Genomic DNA, 17792 nt, shown 5'->3' with positions numbered 1-17792 from the left:
ATTAAACAATGCTATGTACAATAAATTTATTTTAATGAAAATTGTCCTTAATTATGAACATCTTATAAAATAATCGTAACTTCATTTTCATTAAATAAATAAGTTAAGTACACTAGTACGTACGTTCATTTTTTAACTTCAAATTTGATTTACATTTTATAATAAATGTTTCTCGATCAAATTTAGAAAAAATAACAATTTTAATAATTTTTATTAATATAAAAATCAATTTCATTTAATATCTTAACTTCGAAAGAAAATGATGACAAAATTAAAATGTAGAGAATTTGACTAGAAATTATACGAGGCAAAAAGGATGAAATTTGAATGCAAATAAAAGCAACGAAACATTGTAAATGATTCAGAGAAGAAACTAAAACAATATAAAAAATAAAAAGGTAGTAATTATACGAGTAATTTCATATTCTTTGTGTTGAAATATCTATTTTATACGATTAAGTGAAACTTTTGTATATAAATTTAATAAAATATTATTGCTTCTCTTAGATTTATCTTATTGATAGTTTTGACGAAAATAATACAGGTGTCGCTGATAGTCTTGTAAACGGAAATTATCAGAATGCATCTAACATATGGTACCGCAAGTAGGATAAATGGTAGTATTTCTTCTAAGTCGATTCTTTTAGATTGAAGAGAAAGTTAAAGAGTGATAGTAATCCAACTGGAAATTTCGGATACGAATTTAAGATCATGTCGCATCAAACGGGTATAAAAGGTAATTATAATGCCAAGTTTTAAATAACATACGATATTTCAAAGAAGTTAGAAAATTGCATGATATATAAAATGGTTTAACCTTAGTTTTATAGCTTAATGAATACATCCTTCAATGATTATTTCTTTCTCTCTTTCTCTTTGTAGCAAACGATGCATTGAAAAAAATGTTTTCCAAATGCAGAGATGGTAAAATACGTGTATTAAAGGTGTCTATAGAAAATGGTATGTGTATATTATTTCATATATTTTTTTAAAACTAATTATATAATATTTATTTCATTTATACTATATAGAAAATGTATTTGTGAGATTTTATCTTTTCCAAGTATTGTGATAAAAGTCTTTATTGTTATCGTGATGTAAAAATTGATATATGATATAAATAATCTAAATCGCAAAGTTATATATTCAATGTAGATAATACCTTTGATATGTCTTATACCAATTCGTATAAATTAATGTTATTTTATAGAAGAATTAGTTCCTGCAACTTTTAATAAACCATCGAATAAATGGCACGAGGATTATGATAAAATGATTAAGCCTTTAATTCTTGAAAATCAACCTGCATATATCCTTTATCGGCTTGATACAAAATCTACTGATTCTGGTTACGATTGGTTGTTTATATCTTGGTCACCTGACACTGCTCCAGTAAGACAAAAAATGCTATATGCATCCACGAAAGCTACTTTGAAACAAGAATTTGGTACAGCTTGCATTAAAGAAGAATTGCATGGAACTGTTCCCGAAGACATTACATTGGAAGGATATCACAAATATAAAAAAAATAATGCAGCTCCTGCGCCTTTAACTACAGCGGAAGAAGAATTAGCTGAATTAAAAAAGACTACCGTTAATACTGATTACAGCGTTGAAACAAGGCATCAAACATTGAGTGGTGTCGCATTTCCTGTTACGGATGAAGCTAAAAAAGCAATTACAGAATTTGGTAAAGGCTTGCATGAATATGTTCAATTAAAAATTGATATAGAAGAAGAGAAAATCCATTTGGTCACAGCTTGTGATGTTTCATTGGATAAATTACCTACAAAAGTTCCATCTGATTCTGCTAGATATCATCTTTATAATTTTAAACATACGAATGAAGGAGATTATATGGAATGCATAGGTTAGTAATATTTATTCATCCGTGAATTCATGAATTTATTGTGTTATAAATAATATTCGCAAAATTAAAATCAATGTTTTGTGTCAGTTTTCATATATAGCATGCCGGGATATAGTTGCACTATCAAAGAAAGAATGTTGTATTCTTCCTGTAAAGCTCCACTACTTGATCTTATTCAATCTCTAGGAGTGACTATAACGAAAAAGGTTAGTAATTAAAAATATTATTTAAAATACTTATGGTATTCTGACCATTTCTGCTAGTGTTATTTTAATTTTATTTTTAATTTATTCTATGGAATGTTAAGAATAATAGAATCATAAACATTTTAATACAAGAGATACTCAGAATACCATCTTGCTTTGTACATGAAGTAATTTTATTTTACTAATTCATAGAAAATAAACATAACATAATAGTTGTATTTTTTAAGAAGAAAATTTTATTATGTATGTTATTTGAAAATAAGACTATTGTAAAGTGGTTCTAGTTTGTATAAAATTAGAATGAAGATGATTATAAAAAGGATAGTACAACATAATGAATGGAATAAAATAATTTTAAACAAATATGATTGGTACTAGTTGGAAGTAAATAGTGGCGAGGAGTTGGCAGATATGTTGGAAGATCCTCCAACCATAAAAGAAACAACTACGATAACGCCTGCAACTCCGTCAACACCTTGTGCGCCTACTCAGTCCATGCCAGAGAAAAAGTCGAAACAGAAGAGATCGTGTGTTTTAAGTTAACTGATTTATAGGGCCTTTTACTTGCCAATCGTGTATATGCTTTACATGATCAGAAATGATTGTGATGCTCAGCGCATAACAGTTTCGTTTATAAATTCTGAATTTGTGATAGCATAACATTGACGTTGAATACATTATTAAAATTATATAATATAATACAAATTCAGTATGTCATAGTGAATTATAAGATCATATATATTCTACATATTTGGGGAAGTTTTATCATTTAATGGTGTTTATCAACGTTTAATATTACTTGATCATCGTGATATATATAATTATGTAGAAAAACAGAGTAGACTAAACTATGTATTTTTCTAAATTTTAAAAAGATATTATTGTATCAATACTCGTCAAAATTATATATAATAAGTATGACCACTCCAGTGATGGGAGTGAAGTTAGTGAATTGTTTTTATAATTCACAATGAAGATTTTTAAATGGGTGGAATCTTTTTAAATGAAATAACAATGTTTTTAGATTAAATGAATAATGAAAATGACGTGATGATAAAGACATATATATATATATATACATGTATATATAATGTTTGGGATATGAATAGTATCTATTAATGTATGATGGTTCAGTAGTTCACATTTTAGCAGAACTTCCAAAACTTATCCATCATACAAAATTTAAATAATATTTAAGAAACATTTCGATTGCGTAATGGTTATTTTGTTCTTGTTAATCATGTACAAGGCTGTACATTAATATCCCATCACTAGGAGAACTAATGATAAAAAAATTTCATAACGTAAAATTCTTGTTGACTTATGAAGGGTGTATGAATTATCATTCATTTAATATTACATCATATATTTAAATATGACTGCTTAATGTGGTTTAATGTTGTTGAAAGTTAAGCCTTCAATTAAATATTCAAATATTTAATAATTAATATTAAAATTCAAACACTTTGAGATTTAATGAAATATAATTGTTTCATAAAACAAAAATTGCAATTTAATATTTAAGATATTGGTATAAGATTTTAATTGAATGCAATAAGACATTAACTCTTAATAGTTCCTTTAATAGTGATTTTATCTTTATGTTCTATATATTTTATACATTATTATTATTATTATTATTATTATTATTATTTTTATTATTATTATTATTATTATTATTATTATATATTTCTAGAAAATGTGGAATTCCAACACATCAAGTCTTGATTTGTTCCTAGTCCTAAAAATGGTGATATGTATATGTATGTACATATACACATACAGATATATAAGTCTTCTTATTTTATTATTATAAATTTAATTTTTATGAATGGAATTTTAAGGCTTGGCTTTCAAATTCATTAAAACTTTCATATAGATTTTAGTAAAATATGTTATCATGATTTTTGTAAATGTTTTTAGTAATCTATATATATCATATATGATTATAAGAGAGTTAGAGAGTAAATTCCAATTGCTCCTGTTAGCAAATGTTGCAGAAATAATTTCTCTGTGTCTTTTGAGCATAGTGATAGTAAAATGACAGCTTCGTAAATCAATAATGACATATATTGTGAATACAATTTCTTTACAAATTATCACATACAATGTTAACAATATATTATATGCTCTACTATTTCTAAACGACACAGAACATTAAACTCCATAAATACATGTAAAACATAAGACTGATATTAGCATGTCTCACCAGCTGTGTTGCTGAAATTAATATTAACTATTATATTTTACATTCTGCTTTTAAAATCGAATATACATATATTGCCTATTGAGGCAATCAATTCAATTTTAATAATGATAGATCTGTTATAAGCATAAAACGTACAAATTGCAATTATGCATCTATAAAATAAAATATGCACAATGTATTTTTATTATCTAAACTACAAAAGATTTAGACATTAGCATATGTATAATATTTTTTGTATCCATTTGTAGAATTAGTTTTATCAAAATGAAGCGGATACATGATTCCTTTTTTTTTTTTTTTTTTTTACATATATATCATTATAATATGAGCCTATCATTAATATTTACTATAGATCTGCATTGATTATAAATTTTCTTTTTTTACTCTATGTATATGCTAATGAATATTTTGTCATTTAACTCGAAGACGAATAAATTGGTATTTGATATTATATTAGTATGTAGTCAAATATATACAAATTTGATATATATACTATATTTTTAGGAATCTCCAAATGTTATAAATACATAATATACAGCTGGTGTGACTGTAATTTCATAGCTACAAAATATTCAAGAGTCATTCTATTTTTTGTGATCTGTATTTTTTTATCTCTTGTAGCTTTTTATAAACATCTTAACGATTTTTGTCTAAGGTATAATCAAATGGCTGTAATAATTTGGCCAAATTTTCGTGTTCATAATTAAATGAGTGAGTCAAATTCTTTAACTTTCCTTTTTTTTTTAGTGATATTACAGTAGTACAAAAATTTCACAGCATATTTAAATTATATATGAAAGATAAAAAAAAAACTTTACAGTATATATATGTTAATTCCTTATTTATAGTATAATTGGTATTTATTGAAAAATAAAAATGGAATTTAAATCATAGATATATAAAATAAGTAGTAATAATATGCTGTGTCATTCGCATTCCAGAGGATATTAAAAGAGGATTTGGCTCATACACATTTTAATTTTACAAAATTGATAGCGAGTGAATCAATGCTTGTATAAGCCTCTGAACAGGTGATATGTATATTTTATTTTAGATCTTTTTACAATGCGCACTTTTGCCTGGATATATATAATTTTATTGATATTACTATATACCAGGCCTATTCTGTAAGTTTTTAATATTATTATTTTTTCATTATTTTAAATACATTATACCCATAGGTTCTTCATGATAAAATAGACTATATATCTTGCCAATATTACATATGGTACAGAAATAAAGTAACATGCAATATAAATCTACAGTTTAATATTTCAATTTTTTTCCAAATATTTATACTATACTGGATTTCTAACAACCACAACCTGATGCATCTTCAAACTGGTATGTAGTTAGTATTATTAAGATTTGAAGGCACGCGTATATATAATTCCGCTTACAGAATAGGCCACTTTTATATTCTTTAACAATTTGATTATCCATTATATCATATAATAGATGCATTTGTTTTGTTATGATCTTATACAATAATATTATTTTTAAATGTTACTTATGTAGCTTTCGATAGATGATGGAAAGGAACTAACTGAAGGATTTTTACAAGAGGAATTACATCCAAAAGTCAATTTACATCGTCCAAAATTTGCCAAACCAAAGGGACCACCAAACAGAGGTGCCAAACGTATAACCAAGGTACAGGAATTAGGTACCTTAGATCAAGATACTTGAATAAATCAATAACATACTAATTTGTATTAAACATAAGCAGGGTCATAGCGTGGTAGTAATTAAAAATATAAGATTGTACTAGTATTAAAACAAGTATTCGCAAAAATTGGACGTTGCATAGAAATATGAAGACAAATGCCTATATGAATATCATATTCTTCTATATTTTGTCAAGCAAAAAATATTTTTCTTTATAATTTTTTTATATCGTATCAGGTCAAGCCTATTCTGTAAGTTGTGATGCTCGGCGAGTTAATACTCTATTTATTTATTACAAAATCATGTAATACATTATTGTATTCAATATTATTTTATTATTAATTTGATTATTATATTAAAAGATATATTTTTTTTAAATATATAAAATTTATATATGTAATACAAATGTACTACATGTATCATGTAAACTGGTATGTTTCTGTTCTGAGTGAATTATGGAATTTATTTAAAAGAGTATATTGATTTTATTAAATATTAAATATAAATAAAGATTTATCGCGGGGCCAGTATTACGATTTATTCAACCAATTATTAATTTACACATTAAAGAGTTGAATATTTTGTATATACTGCAATATAGTAAATTCAGATATTCTAAATGATGATTGATGTATGAGAATTTAAAAACATTGTTACATTATATTTACATAATATATTCTATAATATATTCACACACACAATCTCTATTTATCTACTTCGTTACTTTTTATTTCCGTAGAAGATAAATTTTCCTGCACATTTTTAATTTCTTTGTAAAGGACCTTTGCTTCTCCATGTTCTTCTTCTAAACGTTTACCCACTGCTTCTTTAAATACCCTTTAATGTAAATTAAAAACATATTTAAATGCACAAACATGAATTGAATTTATAGGCAATATAATATTTGAACGTTAATATTCATAACAAATTTTAGTGGAAATTTTGATAGTAAATACTTACTCGCGTCTTTGATTAGACCAATAATATCGTATACGTTCAAAATCTTCCTGTGACATTCCTGTTAACTTAAGGAAGATTAAACTAAGAGAACCACCAATAGCTCCCAAAACAGCACCAACAATCAGACCAACTAATGAACCTTTGACACCAAGTGATAACTTAAATAAAAATCCAGCAATACCAGCTCCAACCATGTAATGTAAAACTGAAGGTTTCCCATAATATGCATTCAACATCATTCGAATGAATCTGAAATATATTTATTAATAATTCCTATTGCTAAACATATCAAATATCAAAGATAAATCTTTAACTGTTTTTAATCTTACTCATAAATTCCAGAAAACACACATAATCTCCAGCCAAATTTATAAGCACCCTTAGCAAATGCTATTGTAACTTTGTCTTGTAAAGATCGCTTTGCATCCATATGATTAAAGAAACGTGTTGCTTCATTATTATCTATAAATTGCTGTGCAACTCCTCGTGTATTGGCCGCACCACCCACGATCATGCCAACCAAGGCTGCAGTACTTGTGAAATTAATGAAATTATGAAGTTCTTTGCTTAAAGGCTGATATTCGCTAAAAATAATAATCAATTTGAATAATTTATATCTCTCAATTGTGCGTATGACCATTGTCAATAATTTTTTAAAAACCTTAAAAATCTTACGTAGATATAAATATTTTTCTTATCCTTCCCATGGGAGTATCTTCTATGTTCTCAGCGATTGGATTTTTAGGTGTATCAAAATTTCCCAAATATTCTTTAATTGGATATACAGCCATATATAAGGGTCTACTTATTTTTCTAACGTTAAACATATTGCTGCTCTTGAAAATTTCTTATCCTATTTACAAGAATTGCATAAATTAAAGGTTAATAAATAGTGTTATCTATATTAATGTCCATGTTCAGTAGCACTGAATTTTATTGTATTTATCATAATATAAACTAATACTACATAGATAAAATTATATAATTAATGCAAATATACTTACAATATAACTTTAGACAATATTAGAATGAAATGCACATCTTACAATAAATGTGTTAAATTCTTGAAAGTAGAAATAAGTGATAACCTATTATATTTTCTAATACATTATTAATTAATATCATGGCAAATAGCAGAATAAATAGTTTTTTGTATAACTATTGAGGAATTGATATTTACTTATCAATTATTTATTTTCAAGCAATATTAAAAAATAAAAAATATAATTATTACTGCAGAAATTTAAATACCAATTTATATGCTACTTATTTTTAAAAAATATTACAGCAACGCCCTCTGCTTGTTTTCGATGAGCGATCTCTCGATTGGAAAAGAGGTTAGTTCGAACTGTGGTAAATAAAAACTTGTGTAAAGTGCATTTCACTGAAAAATTAATATATTTTGCCTTGATTACAACAAAAATAAATAAATAAATGGTGTGCTTGCATTCTGTATTTTATTATAAGCATATATATGCAATCTAAAAGCATGTTCAATTTAGTATGTTTGTATATATTATAATATTTACATTCAATTTAAGAATTTTTAAAAAATAAATATTTTCTTATTTTGTAATTACTTACGTAAATGCTTAAAGCATTCAATCATGAATGATACATTAGAAGTAAAACATGAAGAAAATTTACCACAAAAAAGACCTCAATTTGGAAATCGTGTTTTATCAAACGATGATGATGTTTTTCGTCACAATGCATGGTAATTATGCCATAGATATTTTCCAATTATTTTTAAATATTATTATAAAAGTGTTCTATGATATCGTATATATTTCTATCTCTGCAATATATTAGATACTCTTCTAAATCTTATTAAATTTGAGTTCATTATCGATATCATTTTTAAAAGGGATAATGTTTCTTGGGATAAGGAACAAGAAGAATTAGCCCAAATGAAAGTAAATGATAATTCCACTGTTACATTATCAATGGAAACATTACTGAAATATGAGAATGAAGCTGATCAATATTGGGACAAGTTTTATGGAATTCATAACAATAGGTACATATTAAATTATTTCTTAAAGATTGTTGCATTGAGCATAAATTTATTATAGAATTTCGTTTATTTATATAATTTTAGATTTTTTAAAGATAGACATTGGTTGCTCACAGAATTTCCAGAATTAGCACCTGATACAGTAAAACAGAATTCTATGCAACCGATAAGAGCTGTTGTCACAAATAATCACAATGATGATGATGAAGAAACACATATACAAGTTCTTAATATATCATCTACAAATTCAAATAAAATCTTAGAAATTGGTTGCGGTGTAGGAAATACTGTATTTCCAATACTTTTGTATAATACAGATCCGAACTTGTTTGTGTATTGTTGTGATTTTTCTGCAAAAGCAATTGATATATTGCAACAGAATCCTGCTTATGATAAAAAAAGGTAAATATAATATTTTAAATATTATTCGACGCATAATACATGCACTAATATTTAATTATTTATAGATGCAAAGCATTTGTTCTGGATGTGACGCAAGAAGAATGGACAGTACCATATGAACCTGAAAGTCTTGACATTATTGTTCTGATATTTGTTCTTTCAGCTATACATCCAGACAAGTATGTAAAAGTTTACTATAATTTTTACTTGTGTGTGTGCATTTAAAGTTAATTAAATTTAAAATAATAATATATAGAAATTGATTTTATATCTTATTTCACATTTGAAGGATGGAACATGTAGTTAAAAAAATACATCTCTATTTGAAACCTGGAGGATTAGTTCTTTTTAGAGACTATGGAAGATATGATTTAGCACAGTTGAGATTTAAAAAAGGTAGTTGTTTATCGAAAAACTTTTATGTTCGTGGAGATGGTACTCGGGTATATTTTTTTACACAAGGTAAATACATTTGATAAAGAAATTTTCTTTATTACTTTGCGCATACTTAAATATTTCATTTTAACTTATCGATTTATTTTAGATGATGTAAGAACATTATTCACTAGTAATGGTTTTATTGAAGAACAAAATTTAGTTGACAGAAGATTACAAATAAATCGAGGAAAGCAACTAAAAATGTATAGGGTTTGGATACAAGGAAAATACCGTAAAAAATAAATATGTTGATGTGTTGAAAGATGCAGAGATATAAATTAAGGAAGAGAAAATCTTTTATTTATCCTCATCGAAGTTTATATTAAATTATGAGACATAATTTAATAATAATTTAAGTAAGATCAGAAAGTAATAAAATAATACAAGTTCTAGCTTTATTTTACACATATCTTTATAATTGATTATTAATTCTTATTCTGGAGAAAATTAATTTGAGATTTATGTTAATATTTTTTATTTCAACATTTCATTCGTACTCTATATTATCGACTGTATTCTGTATTATCGACCGTATTCTGCATTATCGACCGTATTCTGCATTATCGATCGAAACTTCGTTTAGACGATTAAAAAGTAAGTTTACGCAATCACATTTAGATGGCATGGTAGTTGCAACATGGCGACGTTTCTTCATGCTTATTCTGTTTAGTACACAGACGTAGTTCAAAGTATAAAGATAGATTCAGTTCTTTTTATAGTGTCAAAAAGTGTTATTATTTAATAATTAATTAACACTATGGGAAATGCTGATACAAAATTGAATTTTCGTAAAGCCGTTGTCCAATTAACCTCTAAAACTCAGGTGACAGCATATAATATCTTTCTCATGAAAAAAATTATAATTTGACGTTTCAATATGTCAAGCAATTATGTGACCAATATTGCTTTTTATTTTGATAAATACTTTTATAAATAAAGAAGAGAAAAGAACATTTTTATTTAATAAGATTTTTATTGTAAGCTAAGTATGATTAAATCGTTTACATCATATATCTAGCCTTTTATTTAAAACATATTTTTATTGTAGGTGATCGAAGCATCCAATGACACTTTTTGGGATCAATTTTGGTCCGAAAATGTAACCAATGTGCAAGACATCTTTACATTAATTCCAGCTTCTGAAATTCGAATATTAAGAGAAGAAGCACCATCTAATCTAGCAACATTATGTTATAAAGCAGTAGAAAAATTAGTTAAGGCTGTTGATAATAGCTGTAGGACGCAAAGAGAACATCAAACAGTTCTAAATTGTTGTCGTTTACTTACAAGATTATTACCTTATATATTTGAAGATCCTGATTGGAAAGGATTCTTTTGGTCAAGTTTACCAGGAAAGGAAGATGAAGAAAGTATACCATTAGCACATTCCCTATTAAATGCACTATGTGTAAGTAAATGTATAAAAATGAATAAATTGAATCTTTTATGTACCGCTATTAATCGTTAATGTTTTCTTTTCTAGGATTTACTATTTTGTCCAGATTTTACAGTAGCTGCAAATAGAAAGTCAGGACCCGTGAGTGCACTATATCTCAATTAAATATTAATTTTTAATTTACTAAATGAACACTCTCTCTCTCTCTCTCTCTCTTTTTCTTTTAATAGGACAAAGCAGAAGAATTGCAAACGATAGATAGTTGCGAATATATTTGGGAAGCCGGAGTAGGATTTGCACATTCCCCACCCAGATATTCTATTTTAGATTCAAATCGAACGGAATTATTAAAATTGTTGTTGACATGTTTTAGTGAGACTATGTATAATCCTCCAATGGATTTGTCAATTACACCAAATAAATGGATTCAACGCTTGACAGGTTCTGAAAATAGGTACAATATTTAAAGATTATGATATTAAAAAGATCTGTTAATTTTAATGGAAAATTTATCTTTATAATAATTTTTCTTTTATAGGCATGCATTGCCCATGTTCACATCACTTTTAAATACAGTATGCGCTTATGATCCAGTTGGACTTGGAGTACCTTACAATCACCTTTTATTTACTGATTCATTGGAGCCATTAGTAGACGTTGCTTTACAGATTCTAATAGTTACTTTAGATCATGATACGTCTGGTGAGATTCCAACAGAAGAGGGAACTCTTGGAGATAATCTTTTTATTAATTATTTAAGTCGTATTCATCGTGATGAAGGTAGTTATTATGAATTGTTCTATATACTTATTTTCTATAAGATTTTTAAATATTTTTTATCTTTTATCTTTTTAAATTATTTTTTTGATAAATATTATATTTATAGCTTATTATTACCTTCTTACAGATTTTCAATTTGTGTTAAAAGGAATCACTAGATTATTAAATAATCCATTAATGCAAACTTATCTACCTAATTCAACAAAAAAAGTACATTTCCATCAAGAATTATTAGTATTCTTTTGGAAGATGTGTGATTATAATAAAAAATTTTTATACTATGTACTTAAAAGTTCAGATGTACTTGAGGTATTAGTTCCCATACTTTATCATCTCAATGATTCACGCGCAGATCAATGTAAATATCAATAACGACTATTACGTGTTAAATTATTAATATTGCTACATCTGCAGCTAATAATATCTTATATTGCAGCACGTGTTGGGTTGATGCACATCGGTGTATTTATTTTGCTTCTGTTAAGTGGAGAACGTAACTTCGGAGTTCGATTGAATAAACCGTATACTGCTACAGTACCTATGGACATTCCAGTTTTTACAGGTAGAAAACTTTAATCTACATTTTTGAAATTAAAAAATTTATTACAGAAGTAATAGAAATTGTTTAATATTTTTTTAAATATTCTTTTCTTTATATAGGCACTCATGCTGATCTACTAGTGACAGTTTTTCATAAGATTATCACAACAGGACATCAAAGATTACAACCCTTGTTTGATTGTCTTCTTACAATTTTAGTCAATGTTTCTCCTTATCTCAAAACTCTTTCAATGGTGGCCAGCACTAAATTGTTACATTTACTTGAAGCATTTAGTACACCATGGTTCTTATTTTCGGCGCCTACTAATCATCATTTAGTATTTTTTCTTTTGGAAATTTTTAATAATATAATTCAGGTAGTTTTTTATTATATATATTATACAAAAGAATTTTTCCTACGTTTTTAATTTTAATAATTCAGTTATTATTTGTATTACCACCAGTATCAATTTGATGGAAATAGTAATTTGGTATATACAATAATACGTAAGAGACAAGTATTCTATGCATTAGCAAATTTACCAAGTGATTGCAACACGATTGCTAAGTCTCTTAGTAAAAGACAACAGCGACATGTACCAACAAGTACATATAATGAAAATACTAGTGAAACTGCAATGGAAGGATCCCATCCTGCCCAGCCTGCAGAACCAGGAACTTTAAAAGCTTCTTTATTAGAGACACCAGGTAATACTAACTGGCGACAACATATATCTATAAAAAGCTATAAGTAAAAGTGCCAATACACATATTTGTTTTTAATCTTTGCAGGAATAGAAAAGATGACAGAAAAAGAATCAGCACATCCATTAAGTCCTTCAGTGAATGTTGATATTGGGAAAACTAATAATCTTCAGAATTCCTTGGATAATGCAACTGATACAGTTATATCAAATAAACAGAATTCTATAATACCAGTATGGATAGTAATTTTTATATTTGCATATAAATATTTGTACACATTGATCTATAATATAAATTATTTTCACATTTTTAGAAAGGAGGAATCAGAGTAGCTGAACAAACAAATATATCTAACAATACCAATCAGTGGGTTCCTTCTAGTGAATGGGTTTACCAATGGAAAAGTAAACTTCCATTACAAACTATTATGCGATTATTGCAAGTTCTCGTTCCTCAAGTAGAAAAAATATGTATTGACAAGTATGTATTTATTGATATTAATATTTTCTATAATATTTAATCGTAAGCGCCATATTAAGTAACCAGTCTTCACAGGGGTTTAACAGACGAGAGTGAAATTTTAAAATTTTTACAACATGGTACATTGGTAGGTCTTTTACCAGTTCCACATCCAATTCTCATTAGAAGATATCAAGCTAATGCTGGAACAACTGCTTGGTTTAGAACTTATATGTGGGGAGTTATATATCTTAGAAATGTTGAACCACCCATTTGGTATGATACAGATGTCAAATTATTTGAAATACAAAGAGTTTAAACATATTAATGCGTGTAAAGATATAAATCAGTTTATAGTAATTAGCAGTTTACATTATCATTTACATAAAATATTTATACTGCAAATATAGTATAAACGAATCACTGCTACAACTTAAAATTAATTTATTCAATGCAGTTTTAATTTTCCATCGTATTATACGAATGATAACAGTAAATGTAAACATTTTTATAGATATAAGATTTATTAACAGAAAGAAGAGGTGCAAATATTTTCTTATGAAACTGTATCAATCTAGCATTTTGTCTTAATGTAATTTATTATAATATTCGTCATTATTTACTTGTTTATATAATCATGTGCATTGACGGATATGTTCATTTTATTTGCCTCGTTTACTTAAGAACACATTGATGCTTTTAATAAAATGATAAGTTAATATATTAATACTAAATTAGGTATCTTTACATAAAATTATATGTTCGTCTCTATATATTCAATGTTTCATATACTTTATTATAATATATATAAATAAGATTAACTATTGCTTTGGATGAAAAAGTAAATACCACGTGAGTGTATGATATATCAATTAAAAATAAAATATCTATAAATCATACACATATTATGTATACTATTTTTCTGATTTATTATCAGTTTTGTTCTGATCTTCTACGTGTGCTGATGTATAATTGTATTTTTCCAATGCCTGTTTATAAGCTACCTCCTCAGATAAATTGAGCTATAAGAACAATTTTTGTATATAAATTCAAATGTTATAATAATTATTATTTTTATCTATATAGTAATACAAAGATTTATATTACCTTTAGTAATTCGTTATATGTATTAAGGAATTTCCTTGTTTGTGATAGATACTTTGTATTTTTTAAATTCATTATTTCTAGATTCTTGCAATCATTGTGAAATCGTCTATAAAGTAGAAATATTTCATATTATACTAAAATAAGGGCTTTTAATGAATTTTTTATCATTGTACAATTTCTTACGCTCGTATAATATCTTCTTTGTAATAGATTGGTTTTATTTCTACTTTTGGAACAACCCTATCATATTTGGGTTCATATTTGGGTGGAAATGCTTCATATATCATATACCACAGTGGTTTATCTGATTCAGACATTGCACCTCCACGTATTAATGATGATACTCTTTAACAATAATAATAGTAAACAAAAATTTACGAAAAAACATAATTGATTTATAACAATATTTGGAAATTTACCTTGTATAAATAGTTCCAACCTTTTCTACTCTTGTTTGAGCCATTATGGTTAATAATTTAATCTATTAATACTTAAAGATTTAATATAATATCCTATAAATAATAAACATAAGGGCACTCTTATGTTCAAGAGTATTTTTATGCATATATGCACATGCAAGCTTCTGAGAAAATGTTAGGTTAAATCATTATGCACCATGTGCAGAAGCATTTTTTCTAGTATTATATGCGGGGTAAGGTAACCAATAGGAGCATAGCTTTTCTTCTATCGCTAAAACTTATAGGTTAATTCAAGTCTCAAAGAGAAATTCGTGTTAGTATGAACTCGTGTCACACGTAGAACGAAATTTTTTAATTAAATTTGTAAGTAAATATAAAATTTTATTAACTTATGGCAAATTATTAAATATTTTATCTTTTCTTATTACAGAACATTTCAACAGTATATTAATTGATTGAAGAAAGATGCCGTATATTGATGAAAAAAAGATAGAGGCTATAGGTGATGTATTAAATGATGAAAACAGACCACTTAAGGAAAGATTTCGTGCACTATTTACTTTGAAAAATATTGGAGGTTCAATAGCTATCGAGCAAATACGTAAAGGCTTTAAAGATAAATCTGCATTATTAAAACATGAGCTTGCATATTGTCTCGGTCAGATGCAAGATCCTTTAGCGATATCTATTTTAATTGACGTATTAAAAGATGATATGCAGGAACCTATGGTCCGGCATGAAGCAGGTACATATTTTTATTAATACAAGTTAATATCTAATGTAATATATAATTAGTATTTTACTAATAATAACATAAAAACTATTTTTTAATTTTATTATTTTTGTTCTTGGATAATCAGGAGAAGCATTGGGTGCTATTGGAGATACATCTGTTATACCACTGTTAGATGAGTATAGTAAAAGTCCCATACCAGAAATTGCAGAAACCTGTGAATTAGCTTTAGAACGCCTTAAATGGTTACAATCAAATAATTGTGAAAAAGATGTATTAAAAAGTCCATATATGTCTATTGATCCTACTCCAGCAGCTGAAACTACTGATGTTCGTAGTCTAAAAGTAACATTACTCGATGAAAATAAATCATTATTTGATAGATATCGTGCAATGTTTGCTTTAAGAAATTTGCGAACACGAGAGAGTATCATTGCTCTCTGCGAAGGTAAAAAGATTAAATACACTTTTACGTTATAAAATACCTATTTTTAAAAATTATTCTATAATATTAAACTTTTTCTTTGCAAGGTTTAAAAGCAGGCAGTGCCTTATTTAGACACGAAATTGCATTTGTTCTTGGTCAGCTCCAAGAAGAAATTTCTATACCTTATTTAAAAGCTTCCCTGGAAGATAAAGAAGAAAATGAAATGGTTCGTCATGAATGTGCAGAAGCATTAGGAGCAATTGCTACTCCTGATTGTCTCCAAATTTTAAATCAATACCTTCAAGATAGCAAGCAGGTTGTCAAAGAGAGTTGTGTTATCGCTCTAGATATGTGTGAATATGAAAACAGTTTAGAATTTCAATATGCTAATACACTAACCAAAGTTGAAGCATAGAACATGATTGATATTCTTTTATCTTCTGGATAAATGCTTAACGTTGCCAAAAGATCCATATTACATAAATGACAAGTGAAACGTTTGTTTTAACATATTTTGTACTTATGTAAATAATGAGAATTTATATTTTAACACTAAACCTACCACGACGGGTCAAATGATCCTTTTTAAACTTTAGGGCAAAATTTCTTACAAGATATAATTTTATTTTGTAAGTTAACATCATAAGATATATGATTCTTTAAATCCGTGTGGTAGAAATAAATAAATATAAAAAGCATTAGTACGTTTAGTGTTAATTTAATAAAGATATGATGATTCATACGTAGCAAATAAATGAAAGGAAGAGTATATTAGTATAAAAAATTTTATACAAAATAAAAATACATAAAGAATTAAGGAACATCAAAGGTTATGCAAAAATTTGCTACTAAATATATTATGAATTTATTGTTTAAGAATTACTACAATAAATCCTTACGAAGTGAATATCTATTATCGTATTTGCAATGAAAAGGTAAGTTCTCGTGTGATTTGGCAGAATAAAAATTTATAAAATTATTTTATAGCAACAGATTCGATTGTACTATCTTAGCGTAAAAGCATTCCTTCAAATATTAGCAATTTAAATTGAATAAGCAGACTCTCAATGGCTACTCGTTGATGTATTGGTTAAATAAATAATGTTATTAGGAACATTGAAGAATGATGTGGTCAAATATGGGAATAGAGATAGGTATCTTCTATCTAGAGATGAAAAATAATATCTTATAGTGTTAATTTATCCAATTGTATATTATACCGAACGTAATTACGGTAATATCTCTAAACGTGTTAATTGTTCTATATCGTTGTATGTATTCATTTGTTAAATAGTTCTAATCTAAAGAAAGAAAAAATAGAGAACAAAAGGCACGAGAAAAAATACATTATGCATAAAAGAAAAAGACTGTTCCTTGTTGGTGGGAGAGTAGTATGAGAACCTTGTGAGGGATAATATGTCAGAAGGCGGGCCATGGTTGAACGGACCTATACCAG

At 26.7% G+C, this 17792-nt stretch overlaps 6 protein-coding genes and 1 long non-coding RNA gene across 10 annotated transcripts; 4 read left to right on the top strand and 3 right to left on the bottom strand.

Moving 5' to 3' along the window:
* Positions 1-575: 575 nt before the first annotated feature.
* On the top strand, positions 576-6080 carry LOC122517665 (twinfilin). 2 transcript variants are annotated; one of them, XM_043636178.1, is made up of 5 exons: positions 576-736; positions 883-960; positions 1211-1870; positions 1958-2076; positions 2455-2910. In XM_043636178.1, exons 1-5 carry the CDS (start codon positions 712-714, stop codon positions 2617-2619), a joined length of 1047 nt encoding a protein of 348 aa, XP_043492113.1. In that variant the 5' UTR covers positions 576-711; the 3' UTR covers positions 2620-2910. The 2 variants fall into 2 exon arrangements, with proteins under 2 accessions (XP_043492113.1, XP_043492112.1); XM_043636177.1 differs by lacking the exon at positions 2455-2910 and adding an exon at positions 5804-6080 and having other exon boundaries at positions 577-736.
* Positions 6081-6465: 385 nt separating this feature from the next.
* Positions 6466-7400, bottom strand: LOC122517849 (RPII140-upstream gene protein; the record flags this gene model as incomplete). The annotated part of the gene is made up of 3 exons (XM_043636445.1): positions 6466-6790; positions 6914-7162; positions 7243-7400. Coding segments are annotated over 3 exons (540 nt in total), but the record flags the coding sequence as incomplete, so codon positions are not given.
* Positions 7401-7406: 6 nt separating this feature from the next.
* On the bottom strand, positions 7407-8016 carry LOC122517666. The gene is made up of 3 exons (XR_006303905.1): positions 7918-8016; positions 7589-7766; positions 7407-7497 (listed from the first exon to the last, which is right to left on the bottom strand). It is a non-coding gene; the product is annotated as an uncharacterized LOC122517666 (long non-coding RNA).
* A 57-nt stretch (positions 8017-8073) lies between these two features.
* LOC122517663 (tRNA N(3)-methylcytidine methyltransferase METTL2) lies at positions 8074-10056 on the top strand. Of its 3 annotated transcripts, none has more exons than XM_043636174.1 (7): positions 8074-8250; positions 8512-8630; positions 8781-8933; positions 9015-9332; positions 9398-9511; positions 9622-9794; positions 9877-10056. In XM_043636174.1, the coding sequence occupies exons 1-7, from the start codon at positions 8173-8175 to the stop codon at positions 10011-10013; spliced, it is 1092 nt and encodes a 363-aa protein (XP_043492109.1). In that variant the 5' UTR covers positions 8074-8172; the 3' UTR covers positions 10014-10056. The 3 variants fall into 3 exon arrangements, with proteins under 3 accessions (XP_043492109.1, XP_043492110.1, XP_043492111.1); XM_043636175.1 differs by having other exon boundaries at positions 8235-8414; XM_043636176.1 differs by lacking the exon at positions 8074-8250 and having other exon boundaries at positions 8535-8630; positions 8803-8933.
* Positions 10057-10209: 153 nt separating this feature from the next.
* LOC122517668 (protein HID1) lies at positions 10210-13974 on the top strand. The gene is made up of 12 exons (XM_043636180.1): positions 10210-10593; positions 10819-11178; positions 11254-11307; positions 11397-11620; positions 11705-11946; positions 12074-12304; positions 12383-12508; positions 12607-12863; positions 12951-13194; positions 13279-13424; positions 13505-13671; positions 13747-13974. The coding sequence occupies exons 1-12, from the start codon at positions 10528-10530 to the stop codon at positions 13967-13969; spliced, it is 2340 nt and encodes a 779-aa protein (XP_043492115.1). The 5' UTR covers positions 10210-10527; the 3' UTR covers positions 13970-13974.
* A 181-nt stretch (positions 13975-14155) lies between these two features.
* On the bottom strand, positions 14156-15339 carry LOC122517670 (28S ribosomal protein S23, mitochondrial). Its single transcript, XM_043636182.1, has 4 exons — positions 15177-15339; positions 14941-15102; positions 14758-14863; positions 14156-14672 (listed from the first exon to the last, which is right to left on the bottom strand). The coding sequence occupies exons 1-4, from the start codon at positions 15218-15220 to the stop codon at positions 14565-14567; spliced, it is 420 nt and encodes a 139-aa protein (XP_043492117.1). The 5' UTR covers positions 15221-15339; the 3' UTR covers positions 14156-14564.
* Positions 15340-15431: 92 nt separating this feature from the next.
* Positions 15432-17457, top strand: LOC122517669 (deoxyhypusine hydroxylase). The gene is made up of 4 exons (XM_043636181.1): positions 15432-15539; positions 15607-15921; positions 16037-16357; positions 16441-17457. The coding sequence occupies exons 2-4, from the start codon at positions 15642-15644 to the stop codon at positions 16749-16751; spliced, it is 912 nt and encodes a 303-aa protein (XP_043492116.1). The 5' UTR covers positions 15432-15539; positions 15607-15641; the 3' UTR covers positions 16752-17457.
* Positions 17458-17792: the final 335 nt, after the last annotated feature.

The sequence above is a fragment of the Polistes fuscatus genome, unplaced genomic scaffold, assembly GCF_010416935.1.
Source record: "Polistes fuscatus isolate 324 unplaced genomic scaffold, CU_Pfus_HIC Scaffold21, whole genome shotgun sequence".
In the NCBI taxonomy this organism is placed as follows: Eukaryota; Metazoa; Arthropoda; class Insecta; order Hymenoptera; family Vespidae; genus Polistes; species Polistes fuscatus.
This window is presented reverse-complemented; position numbering and strand designations above follow the sequence as displayed.